The 26,234-nt window shown below is 34.0% G+C and overlaps 4 protein-coding genes across 4 annotated transcripts in view; 2 read left to right on the forward strand and 2 right to left on the reverse strand.

Moving 5' to 3' along the window:
• Positions 1-5,214, reverse strand: part of LOC113512151 (malignant T-cell-amplified sequence 1 homolog) — a 42,608-nt gene extending 37,394 nt beyond the window's left edge. The window contains exon 1 of the mRNA XM_026895955.3: positions 5,070-5,214. Coding sequence (XP_026751756.1) covers positions 5,070-5,080 — 11 coding nt within the window. The 5' untranslated portion in view covers positions 5,081-5,214. The remainder of the gene's footprint in view (positions 1-5,069) is intronic.
• Positions 357-3,879, reverse strand: LOC113512150 (adiponectin receptor protein). The gene has a single exon (XM_026895954.3). The coding sequence runs from the start codon at positions 3,518-3,520 to the stop codon at positions 2,366-2,368; it is 1,155 nt and encodes a 384-aa protein (XP_026751755.1). The 5' UTR covers positions 3,521-3,879; the 3' UTR covers positions 357-2,365.
• Positions 5,215-5,273: 59 nt separating the features above from the next.
• LOC113512045 (WD repeat-containing protein 18) lies at positions 5,274-6,849 on the forward strand. The gene has a single exon (XM_026895808.3). It carries the CDS (start codon positions 5,486-5,488, stop codon positions 6,824-6,826), a length of 1,341 nt encoding a protein of 446 aa, XP_026751609.1. The 5' UTR covers positions 5,274-5,485; the 3' UTR covers positions 6,827-6,849.
• A 958-nt stretch (positions 6,850-7,807) lies between these two features.
• LOC113512050 (ankyrin repeat and LEM domain-containing protein 2 homolog) lies at positions 7,808-26,209 on the forward strand. Its single transcript, XM_026895814.3, has 14 exons — positions 7,808-7,987; positions 8,077-8,319; positions 10,480-10,635; positions 15,702-15,865; positions 17,409-17,549; positions 17,918-18,091; positions 19,012-19,164; positions 19,447-19,631; positions 19,921-20,972; positions 21,490-21,611; positions 22,112-22,269; positions 23,287-23,418; positions 24,573-24,750; positions 25,166-26,209. Exons 2-14 carry the CDS (start codon positions 8,085-8,087, stop codon positions 25,256-25,258), a joined length of 2,943 nt encoding a protein of 980 aa, XP_026751615.1. The 5' UTR covers positions 7,808-7,987; positions 8,077-8,084; the 3' UTR covers positions 25,259-26,209.
• The last annotated feature ends 25 nt before the right edge of the window (positions 26,210-26,234 follow it).

Consider the following 26,234-nt stretch of genomic DNA (forward strand, 5'->3'; position numbering starts at 1 on the left):
TTAAATTGACGATGATCACTTCATAATGAGTGAGCTTAATATATGTAGTTTGTTGTTCATAATTTGTTAAAATTTAAGTTTTTAAAAAAATAGGTAATTAAAAAAAGTGTAGAAACTAAGAAATTTGTCTTACTTTCGAATTCTGATAAAGTTCCAAATATGGGCCTGCCTACAAACCTACTCGCGCCCTATATACTTGGATAAAACAGCTTTCAGAGTTTTTTGATGTCTCATTACATGGTATTAAAACAATTAAGTATTAATTGTTCATTATCACGTAATGAGATATCTATTAATACTGTAATCTAATACTTAATTATAGAACTCTATAATATATTTACAAATAAAACAAATAATGATTTTAATATAATTTATTGCATAATCAAATCCCACCAAAACAAGTATTCAACAAATCTTACCAAGAACAATGAAAGCAGTAAGTAAACACTTTTATTACAATTTGATTTTTAGATCCAAATACTTCTAATACGTACAGTGTTAGAACTACAAATAATAATATAACGTGCTAAAATCATATTGGAATCTAATTTTGTGCCTACTTCTTGAATACAATTTTACTTAAATTATTATTAGATTCTAAAACAAAGAAATGTTTTTAATTCAGTGGTCTAATGGACAACAAAACTAAGCAAACAATGTTCACATAATAAAGTAACATATAATCAAATATTTATATTGTCTTTCATCATCAGTCAAATACCCCGATTTAATTTTGATATGCCATAATGAAATTCAAAAAGAATGTAACAACATTCTCAAACTCATTTGTTAGTATAAGAAAGCTGTACTTATTTAATTCAGATGCTTAATTTTACTTTATTATAATTTAAGACATTGTCTTTACAGTATTGTATAATGGACTCCATAAATGGTCAAGCAGCTCGAGTCAAGCAAACACTTACTGTTGCTAGTAATACCAAGAAAATGGAACAACTCTATATGTCTTCGACAAGCAGCAGTATATACATACTTGACTTAATTTGCTTGACCATTCATGGAGCCCATAAGATTTATTTATTATCATCATTGATTTTGCAATATCTTTCAAGACAATTAACTAGTTAAAATTACTCTTTCCTACTACTGAAAGATAAGGGTGATATTTTTTAAAAGGGTTTGTTTTCAAGATGTTCTTAATAATTTTATTTTCTCAGAAATTTATTCAACAGAAGTTACTTATGTTATTATAAAATATAATAATATTGCAATATCAACAATAGTATTTTACATATTTCCCAACATTATAGGTACAGTATTAATTTATATTCCTTTCAAATATCTATCCAAAGTTTTTTGTTTAAAGATAGAGCAATATACATCACATTTTTTTATTATTTTCATTCTCATAAAATCTTTACACATATGAACACTTACAACAATTTAGAATATACTTTCAATTAATCGAAATACATGTCTATTTATTCCTAATACAGACCTCAAAATAATTATGAAAATATGCACATAATGACCAATAATTTTTAGTAGTGATAAAGGTACTTATGTATTTCAAGAAATAACAAATTACTACTATGAAAACAGCTTATGCTGAGATAAAATATGGAATGTATCTTCAAAGTGGCTGTGTACTTGCTGAATATATCTAGACCCATTGGTATTTAACTTTTACACTACATTTAAAAAAATTATATATACCCTCAATAAAAATTATACCTACAAAGAAACAAAAACAAAGTAAATGAAGTATCAATATAAATATATCAATCAACAATCTATCAGTATAGGACTACAGTGCTATAAAGCTGAGAATATAAATGAATGTGGATGTAGAAAATATAAATAAAATAATTTTAATGAAAATAATATTACAATGATTTTTTAACACATTGACAATGTTGTTGGACATGGAAGAATTATATACATGAAATATTTTGTGGAAGAACAATTTATTTTATTTAGTGGTCTGTACTACACTACTCTAAAAATGATCTTACATTTTAGTTGTAGTAAAATAAAGTCCAAAAAATTAAGTACAATAATAATAGAAAGTGTACTTCAAATAATTATAGACTGTGTGTGCAAACTGCAATCTTCAGTGAATGTGGTGTTAAAAATGAGAGCTTAGAATTAAATTACTTGCCAGTTGCAGACAATAAAAAGATAAAAATATGACCCCTTTACCCCTCCTCTCCACTACCATAACTTCATTATTTTCAATGATTTTATCAGCCTCTATGGGTTATTTAAACATAGTACTTAATCATGTTGTTTAAAAATTTACAAAATGTATTAAATTTACATTTTTAAAAATATATGATGTAGCTATTAAATGGTTTGTTACCTACTTAAATTTATCTATGGTCTACTATCACATTTGACGAAGGGGCTAGAATGCAATAGAAGATGGAGGCATAGAGCATTCCCCAACTGTGACACGGTAAGAGGCGAGCTCGCTGATACCATGATAATGTACAAATGCTGCTACAATTACAAGGACATGGAATATTTGGTGTGACTGAAACCAAATGTCGCATTTTCCAGGGAACCAGCGTTCAGGCACTCGTAATGCATAGAACATAGCACCTAATATATATAGTAGACCCATCAAAACCAGCCAACCAAGAGATGCCTTGCTGACTTGACTAAACCAACCTTCAGTGATACCATAATGAATTGCTGGCACTATTCCTGACAGTCCAAAACCCATAAACACTCCCGCTCGAAGAGGTCGCAGGCGAGGCTCGGAAAACCTGTCCCAAAGGGACACTATTATTGACAAAATTCCTAAAACAACCACTACAGATAAATATATGATTTTAGGCCTGTAGTGGCAGTAGAAACTGTAATACAACCACGGAACAAATGAACCCATGATCAGGAGAGCTATCCCGCAGTAATCCAACTTAGAAAACAATTTTCCAACCATCTCCGAATGGCAGTAAAGGGTATGATAAGCAAATGAAAATCCTAAACAAACTATTGCGCCAACAAAAAATACACCAAAGATCATTTTCTCCTGCATTTGTATTTCAATAGATGGGCGAGACAAAAAATAAATGGCTACTCCAATGAATGCCACACAACCAAGTAAGTGGGTCCAGATGTTGCCAGTTTCAGTATGAATACGGAATATAGATGCGAAACACGCACTAAAGGAAGGAAGTGGAGGCCTATGTCCTTTATGCAGATAGTCGTTGTCTTGAAGCCAACGCGGCAGGTGCCTAAAATGGCAAACATTCCACGACGCCTCCCAAACTTTACGGACAAACTCCTCGGCTTGTTCGGCAGCGTTATGCGCTAAAGCACCAAGATCTATTTCGTCGGATAAAACACCAGCTTTTAACACTTCTGCCATTTCTGCATCCAACAGATGTTGATCTTCGGGTGTAGAGGGTAATGGACATCCTTCTTCCTCTTCGGCAAGCACTTCGTCGAGCTCGTCCATCTGCGAAGCAAGACTCTCCGCTTCGGGATCCCATCCTTGACGACGACGGAGCCCGTCCGAGGACGCGCTCCGCGAATCAGAATCCACATCCCACATATTCAGTGCTGTCAAAAATCACGACGCACGAGAAGCTGCCGCATCGACCGATCCTCGGCCGAACACGACCTTTATTTCACCCAAACACAATTATTCCAAAGAATCCAGTTACGTCATGAAATCAAAGCACATGCAATGTCTTTTGTTTCGATGACTGCACAGTGTTAACGTCTTTGATTTTGTTATATTACATTTTCAAACACATATGAATTTAGAATTAAAGATGTTTAAAATGAAAATTAGAAATCCACGACGCAATGACCGATCAATCAAGAACAGCTGCAAAAAGAAGTGTCGTAGAGACTGTCGTTCGTTTCGTTCCACGGTCAACGACGATTCACGGCACGCCACGCAACTTTTCTGTTGGTGTTGGTCAATCGATCGATTCGTTAATAGTCGTATTATTCGAACTAATAATCGATTAACTAATAATCGATAGTGTTAATAACATTGGAAAAATGGCTTATAATTTATAAACGTGTACACACAACATTTATTTATTTACACAGCGGGCTTTAAAAAGCTTTATATTTTTATATATATATATATATTATGAAAAGAACTCGCCTACCCAAAAAACATCCTAATCTTAAAATAATTATAAACACTAGAGAATCGTAGGCCAGTGGTACACTATTCTAACTTATACACTTAAAGGTAGCGAATTCTAATATGATCAACATTAATTATTATTTGTATTAATTAAAATTTTTGATAAATAAATAATAAATCTCAGGTGATGGAAAACACAGGTAAAGCTCGACGAGTGCTACATTCACCATAATGGTAATAAATAGGCCAATGCTTCTGGCTACCCCATTAAGGATTAGTTTTTTTTTTTTTTTGATGGATGAAAATGGTATGGTAGCTCCGCCTGCGCTAACGGGATACGCTGGCGAAGCACCAGTGAAGGGTGATAGATGAGAATGAAAACAGGTCAGTTAGCCCATCATGATGAATTCATCAGGAATTAACCATAGTTTCCAGGGGGAACCGCGAGGAGGTCAAACTGGTTAGGTATTTTGCTAGCAATGGGATTCCCAGTCTCCATTACTAACAATATCTTTCCCCCCCTAAGGATTATAGTCATAGCCAATATTTATTTTTATAATATTACATAATTTTTTTTTTAAAAGTACCATAGGTACATAATAAAACAATATATTTATGAAAATAATAATGTCTACAGACAAGGATCGAACAAGGTGGAACAAAATTTAAATACACGCACTTATTTAATGACAACAATAAATGTATTGAATTAAAAAAAAAAGTAAAAAATATTAAACGAGAATTAATTTCAAAATAACTTGATAATGCGATTAAAAAATCAAGGATAATTCAACCACGCACATCACTACAGAAAATTGTACCATAGAGAAATATATCTATAAGAATCCGACTGGTGAAATAAGTAATGTCATTATTTTGACCAATAGCATGACGAATTCCGAAAACTAGTAGATAACCTACAAATTGCTTTCGAAACGAAATATTAATCAATAGTAAATGATAATAATAGCTTATCAGAAAAATATACTACACTTACTTTTTAAACATATTGCTGTGTCTTGCAGACTGATTCCCACAGCTATATATTATGTTTCTACACTTAAAGATGAAATTTTTGCAAGTTGACGTTTAAAGAACAATCGTCTATGACAAAAATCAACAACTACTGTGTCAGCCAATGAGAAACCTTCTTATACGCTATTGGTTTATCGAGTAATTCGAATACAGATCTGCCAATGTCAGATCACAGACATTGACATCCACTAATAGGATAGCAGAAAGACCTCCCCCCCATTCATACATACTAAAATCCGAGAATCAACACCACATGGGACTTTATTTAATTAATCACCTGTTACAAATTAATATATATATATACTAAAACTAAACAAGTGCCAACCTGAAGAAACTGTTAAGACACCGTATCAAACAAGTAAAGCGTAAAACTATATAATGTCAACTCTTTTGGAAGTTTTGATAACATGTGATTCAAATAATCCACTATGGACAACTTGTGTTTGGGATCCACATACCGGCACAAATCTCATGACTTACAAAGGTGGCGGAACAGCTGAAATGAAAACTCTGTCTTTAATCGGGAATGATTACATAGCAGCTGTTGAGCGAACTAAACCAATTTTACATGTTTGGCCCCTGAATTCTCAACAGACCGTGCAAGGCATGCGTTTCATTTTACCCGGTAAAGCGAATGCTTTAGCTATTACACGCGATGGATCTTTCATAGCAGCGGGTATAGATGAGAAAATTTATTTGTGGCAAACATCATCAGGCAACTTGTTAACAATTATAAACCGTCACTATCAAAAAGTTGTAGCAATAAAGTTTACTGCAGATGGAAGGTTTTTTGTTTCAGCAGCAGAAGATGGAATGGTGATGGTATGGTCTTTAGTTGCTGTTGCAGCTCATCCAGAGGTAGAGCATATTGCCCAAACAATAGCTGGTCAACATGACCCAGTATATATATTTTCTGACCATTCCTTGCCTGTGACAGACTTGTACATCAGCAAAACAGGCATGCATGGTCGTTTAACTACTGTGTCTTGTGATAGATTGTGTAAAATATATGATTTAGCTTCAGGTGAAATGCTCTTGAATTTGGTCTTTGATGTACCTCTGTCAGCAATAACAATGGATGTTTTAGAATTAAATATTTTTATTGGGACCACAGAAGGCAAAATCCATCAATTCAGCCTCACCAACCCTCCAAGAAGCAGGGATGTACTAATTAATATTGAAAATAATTGTTCTACATTTCATGGACATACTAAAATAGTTAACTGTTTATCAGTGTCATTGGACGGAGAAACTTTGATGTCTGGTTCAAGTGATGAACAAGTTATTCTATGGCACATACCCAGTTTGCAACCAATTAGAACCATACGCCATAAAGGACCTGTAACTAATGCATTTTTTACAGTTAATTTTCCAGCAATATTTGAACAAGACTTTTCTCCTAATATTATTCTACATAGTTTAGACAGGACATTAGAAAAAGATTCAGATGATGTTACAGAAATAGAAGTATTAGTAAACAAGAAAATACCTTTTTGGCCAGTAATCCATGAGAATGAAATTCAGTCTAGTCAATCAAAGGAGATGGAAAATGAATTTAAACAAAAAGAATTGATAATTAGAGAAGAATTAGAAAAAATGAAGAAAATTAACGCTAGATTGTATGCTTTTACAATAGATAAAACACTCAAATCTGATCCTGATCTTCTTAAAAATAATAATAAAAATGTAAACAAAAAAAAGAAAAGAAAAGCTAACTGAAATAATAAAATATAATGATAAAATTTTGTTTATTAATTTACAATAATTACTAGATATTTATGCCTGTAAATTTAGTATATCTTCAACCTTGTATTTCAAATTATTCTTATACTTCTTTACCCTTGTATAATTTTTTATTGCAAAACCTAAAATCCATACTTTGCCTAGTATTTCTAAGGTTACTAAAGAAAAAATATGATACAATTTTAAGTAAAATGATAAGATAAACAACTATTTTTTATTGCAATTGAACTCTAAATACCTGTTATTCAACAAGTACTGTATTTTTGTACACGTGAATACATAAATGTCTGGTTATAAAAACAATGATATAATTTTATACAGTAAGATCAAACATTTTTGAACTCTTTGTTCTTAGAATAAGATATTGAAGCTCTCTTTTTCACATACACACGTGCTCAATATCAAATAAATTATTCTATATTCTTAAAAGATATAAATATGACTGCTTTTTATTTACCACCAGAATGTTCTTTTAGCTACCTAAAAGTTAAATAATATTATTGTTCATTTCAATTTTGATCATTGGTTTAATTCTACACTAGCGCCTTTTGGTAGATGAAAAAGACAGCTTTGCATTTTCTTTCGTACTTCTTCATTTTACAAAAAGTGTGATACACAGTAAATACATATTTTTATTAAAAAAAAAAAAAAAAATTTTTTTCAATTATCAATATTTCTGATTGATTATTTAAAAAGTACTCTGATTAAATATTTGATTTGATCTTAGTCTGTCAATGTGAAATTGACCGTAAGGGTCAATTACAATAAAATTTTTAATTTTGTGTTTTGAAGCAGCCACACATATTGTACTTTCAATTTGTTTATAAACTATTTTGGGCAATATAATTAAAGGCATTTAAGGCTAAATCTGCTAAGGCTGAACCATAAACCAAATCCATGGACTAAATATATGAACGTAAACGTACGGAAATCGTTTAGTACTGTCAAGATTGTCATATCAAAATCGAAATTGTCAAAACGTCATCCATTCGTCCGTCTCGACAGACGCATTTTAATTTTATATTAAACACACCCTTTTAAAATAAACTGTATTTTAATATCTGACGACATGTATTGAAGTATAGTTATTCGGCATCAAAGCGTTCATCATGTTTTTATGACATCTTTTATTTAAAAGTGAGCGACATGCTTTTGTAAAAATAAACGGCCTTATATCTGTGCGTCACAAACAAAACAGTGCTACCTATTTTGTTTACCATTTTTAGGAGGCGAAATGTCGAAGGCTATAATAATACCAGAATGTAACAAGAATTTTGGGGGGATCAAGGACGAAATAGCGTTGTCCCCGAACGACAAAAAAGATGGTGCAATTGGTTTGTTCAGTCGACTACTGCGTTTAGATTCACTTAAAAGAAATTCTGCTCCTGGGAGCCCGACGTCTACAGAGCCACCAGCTACGTATTATGGAGTTTACATACCATGTGAAATCAAGAAAGGACCTGATGAAGGTTTGTATACATTAAAGGTTATTTGCAATATAATAGATTACTGATGCATTAATATTTGGGGTTATCATTTGAAAACAAAGGCTTAAGATAAGATTATTCCGCTAAGTAGGGCATTTAAAGAATGTAATTAAATTAATATATTTATATGTATCTTAGTATTTTAAAATGCCACATGTGAATGAAGCATGTTAATCACTTAATATTATTAATGAATTAAACCAATTAAGTAATATCAGAAAAATTAATCCATCTGATGACTCTACTAACTATATGTTACACACTTATTACTTGTATACAAAATTTCAGTAGTCTACATGTGACTACTCTCCGCAAAGCAAGAGAATAATAATAAAATTATTGTGATAACCCTTAGTCTTAATAATATAAATGTGAAAGTGAATTTGTTTATGTGACGTTACAGCTTGACCAAACAATCCTAAATTTGACTTATTTGTATTATTTGGAACAGGTTAAATGATTTACTGATCCAACAATCATGAACATAGCTACTATGGTATTAAAGTTTAATTTTCAATGATGATTGTATCACTCATATCTATATTTTTTTTTATCTATTGCTACTGATTGAAAGTATCTTTAATAACATACATATAAATTGTTTTTATTGTACCTACTTAGCATATTTAGTAAAAAAACTTTACATGTTTTTTTCTAAAGAGATCAATATAATAGATTACTGTATAAAAAAACTATAATAAGATGTAACAACACATTAATTGTAAAAATATCAGTCATATAGAAATGTAAAATTTCTCTAAAATATTACAGATTTTTATATATTTTAACTAATAGAATCTCTTTTGTATTAAAAAAAAATAGCATGTATAATAAATTTAGTTTCACAGAAAAAAAAACATCTTTGTGACTAAAATAGTATGGAACACACATTAGTATACATTAAATTAATACATTAGTACATAATAAACCTTATTGATGGCAATTATGTTATTAACAAAATTTCTAAACGGAAACTATAACTAGTTATATTGTGACAACAATAAATAATTATGGTTATGCATAAAGTATACACATACAATATATATCTAAAAGTATTCTCTTGCTTGTTTTAAATATCTAAATATGTTTCCTGATATCTATTATATATATAAATTTCATTAAAATTGCTTTGGCACCATTTGAGATTGAGTTTTTGAGATTAGCATAAAGGAACATTATGACATGGGATTCTTTTTAAGATTTTACACTGACTTTTACACACACAGTGTACACTGTGTTGTAAAATTGTTGTGTATTTTTATATTTTTGTATTTATGAGATGAAATAAGAATTCTATTTATTTTAGGCAATTATATCTACTTATAATAATAAATGGTAATAAACATTCAAGCAAATAATCATTATTGTTAGATTATCCTATAGGTTATATTTATTTATTTAACACATTTAGATAGTATAAAAAGCGGACTTAACACCATATAGCATTATCCAGCAGTTAATTGTAGATATAAATGAACATTCTATGTATCATAATTAAATCTTTATTTTTTTATGCAACTTAGAATGGCAAAAAACTGACAGCCCACCTGATGAAAAGTGGTAATCATTGCCTATAGACATGAGCAGTACCATGGACATAACAGAGTATACTGTTTCATCCATGATACCCCCTATGCATTGCCATTCCTGATGTTTCAGGTGTTATTCCTCTGTATTCTGTAAATTCACTGCTGTATCCCACCCTTCAAACCAAAACACATTATTTTTATGAAACTTTTCTGGAAAAGAAATAATAAATTTTCCTATATTATAATAATAATAATCAATCCAAAGTCTAACTGTGGTTGCCAGTCTGCCTGCCAAGTATAGCAACTATTGGCAAAACCCTCTAAGAAGGAGGGTGGCTCATGTTCAGCAGTGGACAGTTAAAGGCTGATATGATGATGATAAAGGTGAAATTGAAAACATTAATGTATATGAATTGAGAAATGACTAAAAATATTGAATATAATGTTAATGTGCCATTTCCAGCTATTAAAATAGTACGGGAGAGTCAAATATTGTTTGGTCCTTTTTCAATCCGTGTTTGTGGGTTGAAATCTGCCTTTAAAGAATGCTATTTATTTAAATTTCACTCTCTTATGACTAAAATAATTTTGAAATGTTCTTTAAAATCAACAGAGGCACTGCATGTTTACAAGAACAAGTCGGAAGCTCTGGAACTGGTGCGTCGTTACAAGTTAGCCAGATTCAAGGCATTTCACAACTATCAGGATGCTGTCTCCTTTGCCCTGAGGGGTGCTGAACCTGTGGATACAATAGATGGGAATGATAACTGTAAGTCATAGGTTATGTTCTCATTTCAACAGATATAATTATTGATTAATACCTACACAGTATTTAATTATACACATTGTATTATAAGTGATAAATTGAGAATGATAAAATAAAATATATCTGACACAACAAACCTAACATTTAAACATCCCCTTTAAGGCTGGCATAGTCACCCAGGTATACTGAAGTCTCAACGAAAATTGGGAAAAATGTAATTTATACCAAGGTATTATATGAAAAATAGTGACACATGAGTACCATGAGCATTACAGTATTTTCTGTGATGACATGATGCTATTCCACTTTTCATTAGGTAAACCCGTTAAATTATTTTCCATTTCGTGTTGCATAAACCGATTAGAATATAGAAGGTATTACGTGCGTATTACCGGCCTGAAATTAACACCCCCCCTCCTCCGGGGGGAGGGATTATTAGTAATGAGGATTAGCGAACTTGTTACTATACCCTATCAGATCGACCTCCTAGTGGTACCCCCTGAAAACCATTGTGGCTTATATATTGGTAAATTTGTCACGATGGACTAACTGACATGCTTCACCTTCACTTATCATACCTCACTGATGTCAGTCAGTGTATACCGATAACACAGACGGGGTTACCATTATATTATTATCCAAAGTTAAAAAAAAAACAATACACAACATCTCCCTCTTCCGCGCATTTAGGTATCTAGGTGTGTTAAGAATACTTTGGAAACATAAAAAGGAGACTGTAGTATGTTAGCATTACTGAATTAGTAGTAATGCTAACAGTATGTGGTAGGGTTTTTAGGGTACAAAAAGGTTTCACTTTCAGCCGGTAGGTGTATTATGTCTTATCTAGTTATAGTTGTAAATACATAGTGAATTCACTTGTAACATGAGGCAACAGCTGACGTAAAACACATTGTGCCAAGACGATCTTTCACCTGGCCTTGGTAGCGTAGCGTTTACAATAATTATTATTTATACATCTATCGTGTAATGGCATTCGTATCGATGTGTATTGGTTTCTTTCAGTCGTCAGTATTGATAAAAACTTTAAACAATTACATAAAATAAAAGAGTGCTGAAAAAAGATTTTAAATTATGTACCAACCGCGTATCGTAAGGCCCATGCTATTATATGTCAAAACTACTTTACTCGCGAATAAGTAAATGATAAATGGTCCTCAACCCCAAAACCTTCAACCCCTATTTCACCCTCTTAAGAGACAAATTTAATCTCGGAGGTCAATAAAAAAATGTTTGCTGCTACTAGTGCCTTGAATAATTTGCGTAAATTCCTCCCTATCAATACCAAAATTGCGCACGCCCACACTACTCCTGTTCATTCTCGATTATGTCGACTCCTGTTATTTAGACGTCACTGAAGAGCAATTAAACAAGCTTGAGTGTCTTCAAAATGTATGTATTCGTTCCATATTCAAGTTGCTCCCTATCCATTTTCATAGTAATCTGCATACGAGTATCCTATATTCTTTACGCAATCCTGTTTAACCTCGTTGTTCCTGATTATCTAAAAGACCGATTCGTGTTTCTCAGTGAAGCTAATGACCATACTTTATGCAGGGTTAACAATCTCCGCTTTAAATTTCCCGCTCATTCTTCTTCCTTTTATTTTAAATCTTTTACTATGCAGACAGTTCGCCTGTGGAACTCACTACCTGCCTCTATTCTTAGCGCTCAAACTCTCACTAGCTTCAATACCTCTCTTAAATCCTACTACCACTCCCTCTAGTACTATTTTCCTCTATTCTCTCTTTATTTTCCTCCGTCATTCTCACCTGTTGTATGCGTACTAATAAATATGTGTATGTTTATATATATAGCTGCAAGCTGCTATAACAGAAAGCGACTCAACAAAGAAACCCTGTGAGATCTTTCCTATCTACTAAACCTTGTGTTGGAGAGTCAATTCAAACACCTCTGGACACTGCTCTGACCTGTTTTCTTTTTTTTTTTTTTGTTGAAAAATATGCACATGATCTGTTGCTTTGTTTTTCTAATTTCATAAAGAGCCAAGTTCTACGTAATCCATTGCTTAATAATAAGAATGGATGAATGAATGAATGGGCGGCAAAACGGGCGGATTAAGTCATCAAACCATCTGATTAAAAGTGGTAATCGTCGCCTGTGGTTTCTATGAATATTAGATAATTTTAAATTTTCGCGTTGTCTACACATATTTTTAAATACACAATCCTGACTTATCGCGATGAAAAAGCTTTTACAGGTAAAAGTTGTCCTGTCGTGACCACTACGTGGAGAACGTCGACGTTGAAACGTCAGTAATAAGAAGCAGGTACTATTTACCTGTAAAAGCTTTTTCATCGCGTTAAGTCAAGATTGTGTTTTTTAAATCTATGAATATTAATGCTGAATGCTAAAATTCAGCAAAACTATAAAATATTATTCCCCCAATACTTGGATAAAAGTAACCTTATTTATAATTCATGTATGTGTAATTTTCTATGGCAGATGTTTACAAGTCTATAATTTTGTTTTTACTACAAGCATATAACAGTTGATAAGAAACACCAACAAAATGTATATATGGGTTTTATTACTCGCATTATAAGTTGTGTCCTCTTGTGCCTATAAATTAGAATGTTGACGACTCAAAAATCGCGAAAGCAAAATATTATCTAAAATTAGTGTCAAAACGAAATTAAACGAATTGTAATATTAGGTATAAAGAAAAATTCAACGCTGGAGCGTGTCCCTGTGAACGTTCCGAGCAATAAATGTAACTACCACAACAAATAAAAAATTAACTGCCGAAACAATGAACTGGTTAAAATCTCGCTAGAATACAACATTTGGTAAACAGATAGTTAACAATAAAGCAAGGGTCGTAAAAGAACAAAGGTCGTAAAAAAATATTGAATGTGTAAGGACAAGGTTGTGAAGACAAAGCAAAACAAACGCCTTTTGTTGACCCTTGGGCTCGCCTAAATACAGGCTAACGACGAGAATCGAAGCACGAATAAAGCTAGCAGCACTAATCCCTAGTGGAATGGTGACTTAGAAAAAATGAAAAAGCAATGCATTAAGCTTCACCACCGTCTTCACTATCTGTCTGTGGCTGGAAAGCCATGTCAAAATATCGTAGAGGAATATCGCACGCTAAAAAATAGGTACGCTAAGGAATTGTCAAGATCGTCTACAGAACATTTTAGAAATTATTGCACAGCCCAGGGCAAAGAGGACATTTGGCCCATAACCAATAGACTAATGAAGCATGAAGGTAGGAGTAGACCTCCACAGCAGCGAATCAAAAATGGTCAGTATTTCACCAACTAGGGGATGAGCACAGCTGAGGCCCTCCCTAAACTTTTTTCTTCTGATTATGAACCGGATTAGAAATGACTCGTAAAACGTTTCAAATACCTTTAAAGACTTACCTTTTACGTATGACGAGATCGAGGAGTGCCTGGTATCTATGAATCCAAACAAAACACCAGGAGAGGACTCTTTGACCTCGAATATTTGTTTTCATGCATTTTGTGCTGTTCCTCATATCAGTGTTGGTGTATTCAATCGATATCTTCAAATAGTTATTTTCCTGATAACTGGAAAAATGCAGTCATAAGAATTATCCCTAAACCTAACAAACCTGACAAAAAGAACATATCCTTCTTTAGACCAATTGGATTTAGAGAGTCCACGTCCACTATTCATGCGCTACAACATTCAATAAATCGCATCAACCAGTTATATTGCTAGCAACAGGATTGCTAATCACCGTCACAAACAATCCCTTCCCCCCTATCATCGAGTGGGGTTAAGCCAGTTCGAAAGAGAGGTAGTGAGTGCCGACAAATACCAGTGCAAGCACAACGCTAATGATCGTTCTGATAACTCCTCGCAGTATCATCATATTTATTTTTATATTAACTACAGTAGGCGACATAAGTTTTTAATTACAATTGTAACCTACATAAATGCAAATTTTTAGTTCAATAAAACGAATGAGTTTTATTAACATGTGAATAGCCTAATTGATTGCCTAATATACTAAGTGGAGTGTAATTTTTAGCACGGGGTCTGATAGACGGCGTGAAATGGGCCGAGCCTTTGTCTATTAATAATTCAACAGCCAACGAAATATAAAGTAATAATAAATGCCACGTAATCATGGTTACTAATTGGATGGTCCCTAAGTTAGGATGTGTTATAAGAAACGGACAAGACCTATGGACTTAACCTAGAACAAGACTCTAGTTGGTATATAAAAAAAATCTTTTAAACTGATCGATAATAGTATCCGGTACTTAATTTGCACTAAACAACTTACCTGCCACGACAAATACCTCTTAAAGGACGCCAGGTTTTTCATCGTAACGTACTATCTATATTACAACTGAGAACGGTTCTGCTTGCGAGGCTAATAGAAAATAACACTTAAGGTTAGATAGATAGAGAACAGAATACTTTGAATGCTAATCGTTGTTCGTTCCATCCTGATATACCTTATAAAGATAGTCCTTAAATTTAATTGAGATCTGATCTGTTACATCTAATTTAAATTCGAAGGATAATCATTCTTATTCCTATACATTTTAGGTATTGTTTGTTGTGTCGCAACTATTTTTTTTTCTCATACCAAACTCTCCTCGCATTATTACCTTCGATATTGAAAATCATAATCACACGTTAATATTAGCCGCAGAAATCCCTATCGCTGCGGCCAGCATTAACGTAACAACAGTTTGACATTCAGGGAAATATTAAAAAAAGGTTCTTAAGAAAAAAAAAACGGTAAAGAAGTTTCTTCAGAATTAGTCACGTACGCGTAATTTTTCTATGCAATTTAGAATGGCAAACAAGCTGACAGCCCACCTGATGGAAAGTGGTAACCGTCGCCTATAGACATGAACAGTATCATAGACATAACAGAGTATACTGTTTCGCACATGCATTGCTATTCCTGCCGTGCAAACAACTGTTTCACGGTTAAAACACGAATGGGACAGAGGTACCCAAGCAAATGATTATGATAAAAAAAACTTAGTATAAATTTATAAAAATATACGTGACTAATTTTAAACCTATTATTTCAGCTTTAATGGGAGAAAAACCATACCCGTTCAAAGCTCCATCACCACAGGACATGGTGGCACTGCGCAAGGCAATCGAGGCCGGCCTGGCCACCACCGTTCGTGACCGAGTCTGGGAGAACCCTCGGTTCCTCATCAGCAGTGGCAACACGCCAGCTATCATGCAAGTATGTAATCTAGTATTTTTAGCTTTACTATCCATTATTTTTTTTCTAATAAAAATTTTAGATAAACAATGCAGAAAAAAAAATAATAAAATTATTTATTTAGATTATTAAAGATCATCACAAATGTATTATATACAGTACATTAAATCGATAACTAAAAAATTATATACCTAGTCCAGCCATAAGTTCTTTTACAAATAAAAATGCATTTTTTTATGAAGTACTAAAATTTATACCTACATATTTATTAAAGTCTTAGCAAAAAAAAAATCTATTCGAAATGGCCACCTTTTTCTTTTATACATGCCTTTAATCTGTCTGGCCACGAATCTATGGATTTACGCACTGTTTCTAAGGGAAATTTCGTCACTGCTTGCTCCAAAGATATTCATGAGACTCAATGTCGCTGTGTCGTTTAAACTAGGCCATGTTCTCTAAAACTGACAACAATTTGAAGTCTAAAGGGTTTAGGTCTGGGCTTGATAAGGGCCAGCTCTTATAAAGTCCGGAACGTTGGTTTCAAGCCAGGTTTGGGTAGTTCGTGCCTTGTGACCAGGTGCAAAGACCTACTGGAAGGTCCACGGTATATTTAAAAAAAGTGTATTGCTAAGAAGTTTCACAACACGATCCAAGACTGTATCTTGATACACTTAGGCTGAAGTTTTCACTCCTTTTTTCACAAAAATGTAGTTTTGTAACTCCTTGATAAGACACACCCCACCAAACCATCACTGACGAAGGATGATGACCATGTCGTACCTCTCCGACCACTCGAGCAGCTTCTTTAGAACTGTGAGCGTGCACTTTATAATTTTTTCTTATTGTAGTGTTCTTCAATCGTGAAAATTTTTTCATCGGTAAAGAGGATATTTCTGTGCCTTTCACCTGCGTATCGCAACAGAAGACGTTTTGATCGATCCACTCTTTTTAATTGTAAAGATTGATTTGGTGCATGTCCTGTATATCGACGATAAGCACCAAGCTTCAGGTCTCGTTTTGTAATACGCGACAGAGCCCTAGCAAAAATCTTCATTTCTCGCGATAAGATTTTTTGCTTCCTAATGGGGTTTCGATTAATTCTGGCTTTAAGAGCATTAATAGCTTTTGTAGTTCTAACAGCACGCGGCCATCCCAATCTTTTCTGGTCTTCGACAGAGGAAGTGTTATTGTATCTGTTGATAGTACGATATACGAATATACGGCTGATAACAAGCTTTTGAAGTGTCTGGAATATGACTGACGCCTCCATACCCACTTTCTGCAAGGCGATCACTGCAATCCTATTTTCTTTAACACCCTATTCCATATTATTAATTTAATGTGAAATGGCGCGAAATCGAAAGAAGTTTTAAAAATAATAAACGTGTTCCAAATTCAAAATAATATAAAAGTTGAAAAGGGGAAAAAATTATATAAGAGTATTTATGGCCAGACTAGTTAAATACAAAAAAATAAAAGACATTATCACACTAAGAAAACAATGAGCTTTCTCTTATAAGGCGAAACCCGTGCCTAGAAGTGGCTAAATAAAATGTATTTACAGGAAGGCTCTCGGTATAACGCGCTCCACGTTGCAGCGAAATCGATGAACGCAGAAATATGCAACTTAATACTGACAACGGTGGGCAATCCCACCTTTGTACAGACACTATATGGGGCGGACGCCGATCCCGAATCTTGTAAGGTAAACTACTTTCATAATCTGACTGTTGTATAACTCTGTATGCTGTAATTGTTCAGGTATTGTGTGCAAATTACAATCTGCCTACACAGTTTTTAGAATTCTAAATGTGAATTGATGTAATTTTGCCTTTTGCTAACATAATACATATGTTTGTTGAATGTTTTTCTCAATCATGAAATTATTTACGCATTTTCTACAACTTTACCGGCACCATTTATGTATTTAATTAAATAACATTGTTCTTTTTAAAAACAAATATCATTTACTCAATATATCAAGTATAAAAAAATATTTTGATATTAACCTTTTAATACGGTAATATCTCCATACAGTCTGTAATAAACCATACTTACAACGTTAATATGCAGGAATTCGCATCAATTCTGATGGACCGATACCTGAACACGCCCGACAAGGCGATGAATGAGACGCCGCTGCACTTCGCGGCCAAGTTCGGCGCCGAGGATGCGGTGGATGTGCTCACATCATTCCCTCAGTGCAACCGCACCGCCGTCAACAAGTACGGCGAGCAGCCGAAGGACGTGAGTTGTTCACCTTTTAACATTTATCTGCATAGAGAAAATTGCAAAAAAACTTCGGAATTTTTGGGGTTCAACTTGTAAACAATTAAGGATTACTAACAATCCCGTATTACTAACAATACCTTCCCCCAACCTAAAATATATTTGGTAACATATTTAATAAGGGGGGAAGGATTGTTAGTAATTAGGACTACAAGTCCCATTGCTGACAATATACCCTGTCAGGTTGACATTTACGTAGTCTCCTCTGGGAACCATCGTGTTAAATTCCGATGGGCAAACTGACTAACTGACCTACTGCCTATTCATTCTCACCTATCATCCCTCATTGGAACCCCGTTAGCGCGGGGTTTCCATTCCATTATCATCAATTTAAAACATGTCTAATATACGTCATTATTTAAAATCTCACTGATAAATTTTATAAAAGAAGGACGGGTTGTAGAGGTCGGGAGTCTCTTTAAATTTCACCAAAAGGGCGAGTGTTTCTATTTTTTTTTTTTTCAATAAAATTTTAGGAAAAAATATAGACTAATTTAAACAATTTCTTTATATTGTAAGAACGACAGAATATAAGTTATTGTGTATTTTAGTCGAGAATACTTGACTAGTTTCGAGACCATATATGACCCTTAGTCATGAGCGGCCATTAAGTGAGCACGAGCCTGACTACACGCCTTCCGAAACTAGTGGAGTCTTGTTATTTAAAATACACGAAAGTAAATTCAACCGAATTAATTTTTGTGACTTAATTCTGTCATTAAAACATAATGTCTACTTTTATGTTTTTAAGAATAATTTTCTCTTTTTATATTTTGAAATGCACTTCAATATTTACGTGGTTTAAATAACTTTAAAATGTCCTGTATAAGTAAATGTTATAGACTTTTTATAACTGATTGAATTTAAAACAATTCTAGATAATTTGCAAGAGATCATCATCGTCGTCGCCAGAGACGGTGCGACGTATCTCGACGATGCTGCAGGACCGCTACTATGTTCCGGTGCTGCACTCGGAGGACGACAGTGGAGCGCCCACCATTGGACGCCCCTTTACGCCAGCCGTGCCGCCCGTGAGTTTATATTTAGATAGATACTCTTTATTGTTTCTTCGTTGTCTATTGTTTAATTGTTCACTGCTGAACATAAGTCTCCTTCTTAGGGGGTTTTGCCGTAGTTGCCACACTTGGCAGGCGGATTGGCCACCGTAGTTAGGCTATGGAGATGTTTTAAGAGGGACGCTGCTACCAATCCCTCGGCCTCCCTTAGTCGCCTCTTACGACATTCACGGGAAAGAAGGGGGTGGCTTATTCTATGCCAGAACTTCACGACTGATTATTTTTGAATGTTTCCAGGAAATTAACAGTGATCCACTGAGTCCCCGGTACGAGATCCGTGCGTTCGCGGGTCCCATGGCGGCGCGAGAAGCTGACCAGTTCCGTCGCCGCTGGAAGACTCCGCCGCGGACTCAGAAGGGACCCCTGGCGCCCCCTGCCTTCAGGTTGCGGGACCTCGCTAAGGGACTCGAGAATGTGGGCCGGTGAGAATTTTATCACAAACTTATTTATACAAAAATATTTTTACATGAGGTTTAATGTATTAATATGAATTATATAAATTATTAGGTGCAACTTTATACTTATTCATATTTGAAACCTTTTTTTTAATCACGATAGTAATTTAGTGTGGATTAATTAGAGTATTTTCACCTGATACTAGATATTTTCAAAAACTAGTGTTGTTATGTTATATCAAGAACATTTAAGAAGCCTTTTTTATATTTCTAAAGTCAAAGATAGTTTACTAATAATATTATTTTTTTATTACAGGAATTTAGCAGATGAAATGAAAATTGGCTGGAAAGAGTATTGGCCATTCTTAGACACTTTCACAGATTTAAGGACGCTAGAAGGTCTGACGTTATTGGAGAATTATTTAAAAAGCAAATACGAGAGCGCCTGTTCATACGCATACAGCGACAGTTGCGCGCAATCACACGTGACGCCCGATGACTTATCTCTCTCCAGAATAAGCTTAGGATCCTCCCAGTCTACTCCCATCAAAGATACTGTGAGTCCTATGTCCAAATTATGTGTGGCTTTGAAGGCGTGCAAGATATCATCTGATAGGCCCCCACATTGGAGGAAAACAGATCCAATCCGACAAAGGCTCTGCAGACAGCCGAGTCTTAAAAACAGCTTGACGAATGGCGAATCAACACCCACGATAAACCACACCGTCAACCAATTATTATGTATAGAAAGAACATGCCAAGTTTTCGCTAAAAGAATAGCGGACGCCTTGATATTTTCACTGACAGCCGAACCGGAAGTAGCTGGCGATTCGTTGAAAGGAGAAGCAAAACATTTACAACACACAATGTTCACATACATGGATGATGAGAGGTTTCAGAAGATCGACTTCGCGTTGATACATTCAAGGCTGGCGCAACTAGTCGTTTTCAAATTCAAACATCAGACACACGATTTGGACGATATAAATAATTTAGTTGAGTTTCTAGTGAAGTTACGGTGTCCGAACGACGATATATTCAGTTCTGACGATGAAAGGAAACCAGTGTCTTATAGAGGGACAACCAGGGTCAAGAACACTCATGTGATCGATGCCCATATTAGGTGTTTAGCTAGTTTTATATGTGAAGAATTGACAGAGGCGGAGGTGACGAAAGCCCCAGCGACCTCTGAGGGCGAGTGCTCAGAGATCTGGGATAAGGCTTCGAAATGCCGTTGCGATTGGAAAATAGAAGCGTTCGAAAGAAATAGTAAGAAGAATACGTCATTTAGAAAAAATAGGTCTATTTTGTCAACGAGTCCGAAAAACGATAGTTTTATAAGGCGATTGTCATTTGACTATGATATAGGTAAGTTCTGTCATCTCTAAGTGTCTGTCCACAAGGTCCCTGTTTCCTGTAACGCACAATATAGCCTTAAGGTTCAACAAGTAATTTAAACTGCTATAGAAAATAATATTAAGAATGCCTTTTAATGATTTGTTGTTAACAAAAATAATTCTTGATACATATTTAAAGTCGGTGAGTGATATTAAAAATAACTAATCAATTAATATTAACAAAATGTAGTTTTTGTTGGCTTTCTTTGCAACTTTATAATGTACTTAAAAGTAAATCCAAAATTTCATATTTATTAGAATACTATGCACCCACTCTGGTTTCACACGGATGCAATTACTACACCACTTATGTTATTGTATCCATAAATCTTTTATTTATTCCGTAAAATCTGGCAATGAAACCCATATCAAACTCCGTTGATTTGTTTATAAATAGGAAGCAGATAACAGACAAATGTCAAAAATGGCTTCAGAAACTCAAATGTACTTTCTCAAAGATGTATTCATTAACTAATATTACGTTAAAGGTGATGGTAAACTACAACGCAACGAATCTGAAAAGCCGATGAGCATAAACTCCCCGGCGGGTGACAACGGTGCAACAATATTCACTGTCGACATGGCCAAATGCCAAGTTATCGAAGCAGAGGTAAGTTGTAGAAATATTTTCTATATTTACCTTTTACCTTGAACTTTGTGCTATTGTAATCTTCACAGTACACGTATGCAAATATCAACTATTTCTTAAAAACAACGATTCCAATAATCTTAATACTACTCAAAATACAGATTTGCTGTTCCGAAGTATCATATAGAAAAAGTTAATAAGTATTTTATGGGAATGGACATTAAATGTTATAATAAAATACTACACCAACTGTTAACTGTCCACTACTCCCCCTATTGGGGGGGTTTTGCCAGTTGTTGCCATGCTAAGCAGGCGGGTTGGCAAACGCAGTTAGAATTTGATGATGTTAAAAAAGGAATATCGCTGCCCATTCCTCCACCATTAATTTTCCTTAGTCATTTCTTACAATACGGGAAAGGAGGACCATACGGCAATATAATAAGATACTGAAGGATATTTTGGATTTAAGAAACTTTAAAACAGTGGAAATAATAATATAGTATTTTAAAAATTACTTTCAGATATCTGAAGACGACTCGGCGGCGTCGTGTAACTCTGAGGACGGCGACGAGTATCAGACGGCGTCGGAACATTCGGAGCACGAGGAGGAAGACGAAGGGCCCGAACTCGACATGCACGAGGCGAGCGACCGCGCTGTCGCCGAACCGTTCATATACGGGTAATAATTGCATCTCTCTTCCGGCCAAAGCATTTGCGGGGTACACAGACAGAACCGAGTGCCAAAGAGCTCTTAATGGATAGATTCATATGAATTAATATTTTGCTCCATTAAAACTTAATAAAAATATAACCCAAAATTCTTAAAATTATTACAAAAAAAAACTCTCTAAGTGAATATAGCAACAAATCAACAGCTTCATTAATATTTTTTTTATACAACTTAGAATGGCAAACAACCTGACGGTCCACCTGATGGAAAGTGGTAACCGGCGCCTATAGACATGAGCAACACCATGAACATAACAGAGTATACTGTTTCGCCCATGAAACCTCCCATGCGTTGCCATTCCTAAGGACTCAGGTGTTATTCCTCTGTACCCAGTAAATTCAGGCCGTATCCCACCCTTCAAACCGAAACACAGCCATGCAAACACTACTGCTTTATGGTTGAAACACGAATGGGACAGAGGTACCCCAGCAAATGACTTTTGTACAGTCTCCCTTTGGTCTATTGTGTCTATTACCACTATTAGACGTCAGCAGTTTGCCTTATGGTTTAAATTCTATTATAATAGAGTATTTATTATATATCTTTTTTTTATCAAACTTAGAATGGCAAACATGACTGCCCATTTGATAGAAAGTAAATAGCAGTATTGACAACCGATTTGGAAGAAATGTTCTCGAATGGTGATGACATAAGGGCAAACACAGTATATGGCTACTTCCAATTTGTTCGAGTGACGACCTCGAATGTATTGCAGAACGTCGTTTAATGCTGGAGAGGTCTATGCAGCCGGTGACAATTTTGATGTACAGTTTTTTTTTTTTTTATATTATATGGTGCGTTTAGCCAAAATGCTCCAGTGGGCAGAATCAAAAGATGGTGAAACCAATAAGCAAGAATTATAAACAAGAAATAATAAATCATTGCGCATGGACCTTTTTTAAACTCTTCAAGTTATTTGGAAGTTTTTTTTTTTTTTATATATAATAATCCACGAATGTGTTTTAGTGAGGAGCCGAGCAAAATGGACCGGCTCGTGTTCGACGCGCTATGCGAGTGTAACATCAATGTGCAGCAGTTCCCCAACGTGTACCGCTGGCGGCACACGGTCGCGCTTTATTCACCCACTGAACGTGACAAGTATGTGGTTTTTTTTTTTACTAGCGATTCGCTCCAGCTTTGCACGAATAGATAGAAAAGCAGTAATTGCGTGTTTGGTAAGATATATATTTCACAATATAACAAAAATACAAATGCTGTGGTTCACGCTACTTTCAATTCTGACAACGAAAATATTTATTCTTAAACTTAAAAAATAGGCTTGTTAACAAAATTAAAAAAAGATTTAATATTTATAAAATAATATGTAAGCATATCTCTAATATTACAATCAATTTTTGAAACTTTGGATTACATTGTAATGTTATAATTAAATAAATAACGTATAGCCTATGTTACTTGCTGACAATGTAAATAATCTTTTAAATTAGTTAAATAGTTTTTGAGTTTATGCGTTACAAACAAACATATAAAAAAATCAAACCTTTCCCCCTTATAATATTAGTATAGATTATTCTGTGGTACGAATGAAATCTATGATAGTATCGTAAATCACACAGGTGTTGAAAACATTTGTGTTTTCATCCTTGAATGCTGATCTGTACGGGATGAAGGGAGTACATCTCCAATATGTTATTAATGGCTTTGAGATAATAGTAAACAGGCTTCGACGTGACGTTACAACTATCAGGTGTCCACCTGATAGAAAGTTGTAACGTCGCCTGTTAAGATGACCAGCACCATGAACAACACAGAACACACTGAGCACCTCTCACACAATGCTATTCCTAAGTATTATAGTTCTAAATCCCCGTACCCTGTAATTTCACAGCCATATTCCACTCTTCAAACCAAAATAACCATGTAAGCACAGCTACTTCGCTAAATGCACAAGTAGGAATAGGGTAGCCAAGCAGACGATTTTTGTACAGTTTTCCTTCTGTAATGGGTTGTTTAGGTAAATATTCAACACGATAAGATAACAATCATTTATACAGATGTTTTTATTGTATTATATATTCAATTTTTACTGGGTATTATTTAGTTTATCTTTAGCTGTACGGTTATTACCCTTGTACATTCTACACTTTTTTTCAGCTTCTTAAAGGTTGACTATAAGAGATCCCTTTATGGGATAAGTCCGCCATTGTATATTAAATCTTTTGACGTATTCCGTAATAATTTTGTACAATAAAGATTTTACAATACAATATAATACAATCATTCTGGGACAGATGGAAGCCGGTCCCGTCGGCGGATGAGAGCTTGTCGTCGATGTCCGTGTGCGCGAGTCCGGGGGCGCAGACCCCGCGGCGAGCACGGGCCTCCGCCCCGCTCGCGTCGTCGCCCGCCGCACGCTCCACGCCCTGCAAGGACGGCAGGGGCGAGTGCTGCAGGGCTGTGCCCTTACAGGTAATTTGAACTTATAGGTATTTGAAAAATTTACGAATTGATTTTTTTTAAACTACGTTTTGCAGTAATATATATATAGTTAAAATTATCCATAGAGGATACTATTATTATATATTAAATGTATTACAATTAAAAAATGGTAAATATATAACTATGATTGTTATATACATTGTCATAATTATTAGTTAAATAATAAAACTTACATATTACATAGCACCTGCTGTTCAACCACCTGATGGAAAATGGCAATCGTTGCCCCATCGAAAGTAGCATCATTGGCTTCACAAAATGAACTGTTACCTCCATAGTGGCTCAATGCGTTATCATTCTTGAAAACTAACACGTTATGTAATTAATGCTCCTAATTTTCTGTATATTAAATATGTATCTAATACCATATATTTTTTCCTAACAGGTGTCAAACTGGCTCAGAGTGACAGGTCCAAACTCACCACGGTCAGCGGTTGCATCTAAAAACGTCGGACACAACGTTAGCTTTGGATTTTGATTTGATCAAAATTTTTATTATTCTTTGTATTACTGCCAGACATAAATAACGGTTGTTGGGAATCTCACTCAAATATCTACTATGTACTATTTTAATAAACGTATTTAATTTAAATACTAAAAATAATAATTGTGTATTAAAACACAACGTGAAACCCATCAATTCGTTTTTGCAACATTATTTGATTCAAGGTATTTTATTTAGTTTTTTTTTAATTGATATTTAATAATGAGTATTTGAGTAATAATTAGTATTCTTTTTTTCTATGATTATTTTGATTGGATGAATATATTTTTTCTTGACCTATTACAGGACTAATTATAATAAATAAATCTGTGGCATTGTACTTTTAGATTTAATGTAATCAATGGAGTGAATGAAACTACTAAATGTGAAACTTCAAATATTTTAAGAGTTATTTAACTGCATTGATTCGCTTCTAAAAAAATCAAACAGTGGAAAAATATTTTAATATTAATATGTAAATATTTTCATACAGAATAAATTTATTGACCTATCTATAGATACTTATTAAATTTATTTAGTCGCATCGTTGTTAAAAACTCGACATTCTCTTTTAACAAATATATATAGCAATGATCGTGCTAATGAATGGTTGTATATAATTTTTTATTATAATAATTGTTTTGTTGAATTTCCATAGAGTGATAATTTCACTGTTTAATTCTCAGCCCTATATAAATTGTGACAATAATGTTTCACTGGATTAATGATTAGCATTTATAGTTGTGTTATCACAATCTTTAGTCTATTACGTAATGTATTATTTGTATTGTATGTTGCCAAATATGGTAAAATAATACGTGGTGATGATAATGTTACGAATGTTTGTACTTTTATAATGAAAAAAGAAAAATAGTAAAAGAAATGTATGTTTTATAAATGTTTTAATTCACATAGACATTAGAAAAATAAATTATGACTGGTTCATATTTTGGTTTTATTTCTATTATTT

This window comes from Galleria mellonella, unplaced genomic scaffold (genome assembly GCF_026898425.1).
Source record: "Galleria mellonella isolate WM207_F2 unplaced genomic scaffold, CSIRO_AGI_GalMel_v1 utg184, whole genome shotgun sequence".
Lineage (NCBI taxonomy): Eukaryota > Metazoa > Arthropoda > Insecta > Lepidoptera > Pyralidae > Galleria > Galleria mellonella.

Bases quoted from the DNA above. Each gene is read 5' to 3' on its own strand.
- LOC113512150 (XM_026895954.3), bottom strand. From the start codon at position 3,520: ATGTGGGATGTGGATTCTGATTCGCGGAGCGCGTCCTCGGACGGGCTC.
- LOC113512045 (XM_026895808.3), top strand. From the start codon at position 5,486: ATGTCAACTCTTTTGGAAGTTTTGATAACATGTGATTCAAATAATCCA.
- LOC113512050 (XM_026895814.3), top strand. From the start codon at position 8,085: ATGTCGAAGGCTATAATAATACCAGAATGTAACAAGAATTTTGGGGGG. The intron at 15,866-17,408 runs GTATGTAATCTA...ATGTATTTACAG, and splicing joins ACACGCCAGCTATCATGCAA to GAAGGCTCTCGGTATAACGC. The intron at 20,973-21,489 runs GTAAGTTCTGTC...ATTACGTTAAAG, and splicing joins GTCATTTGACTATGATATAG to GTGATGGTAAACTACAACGC.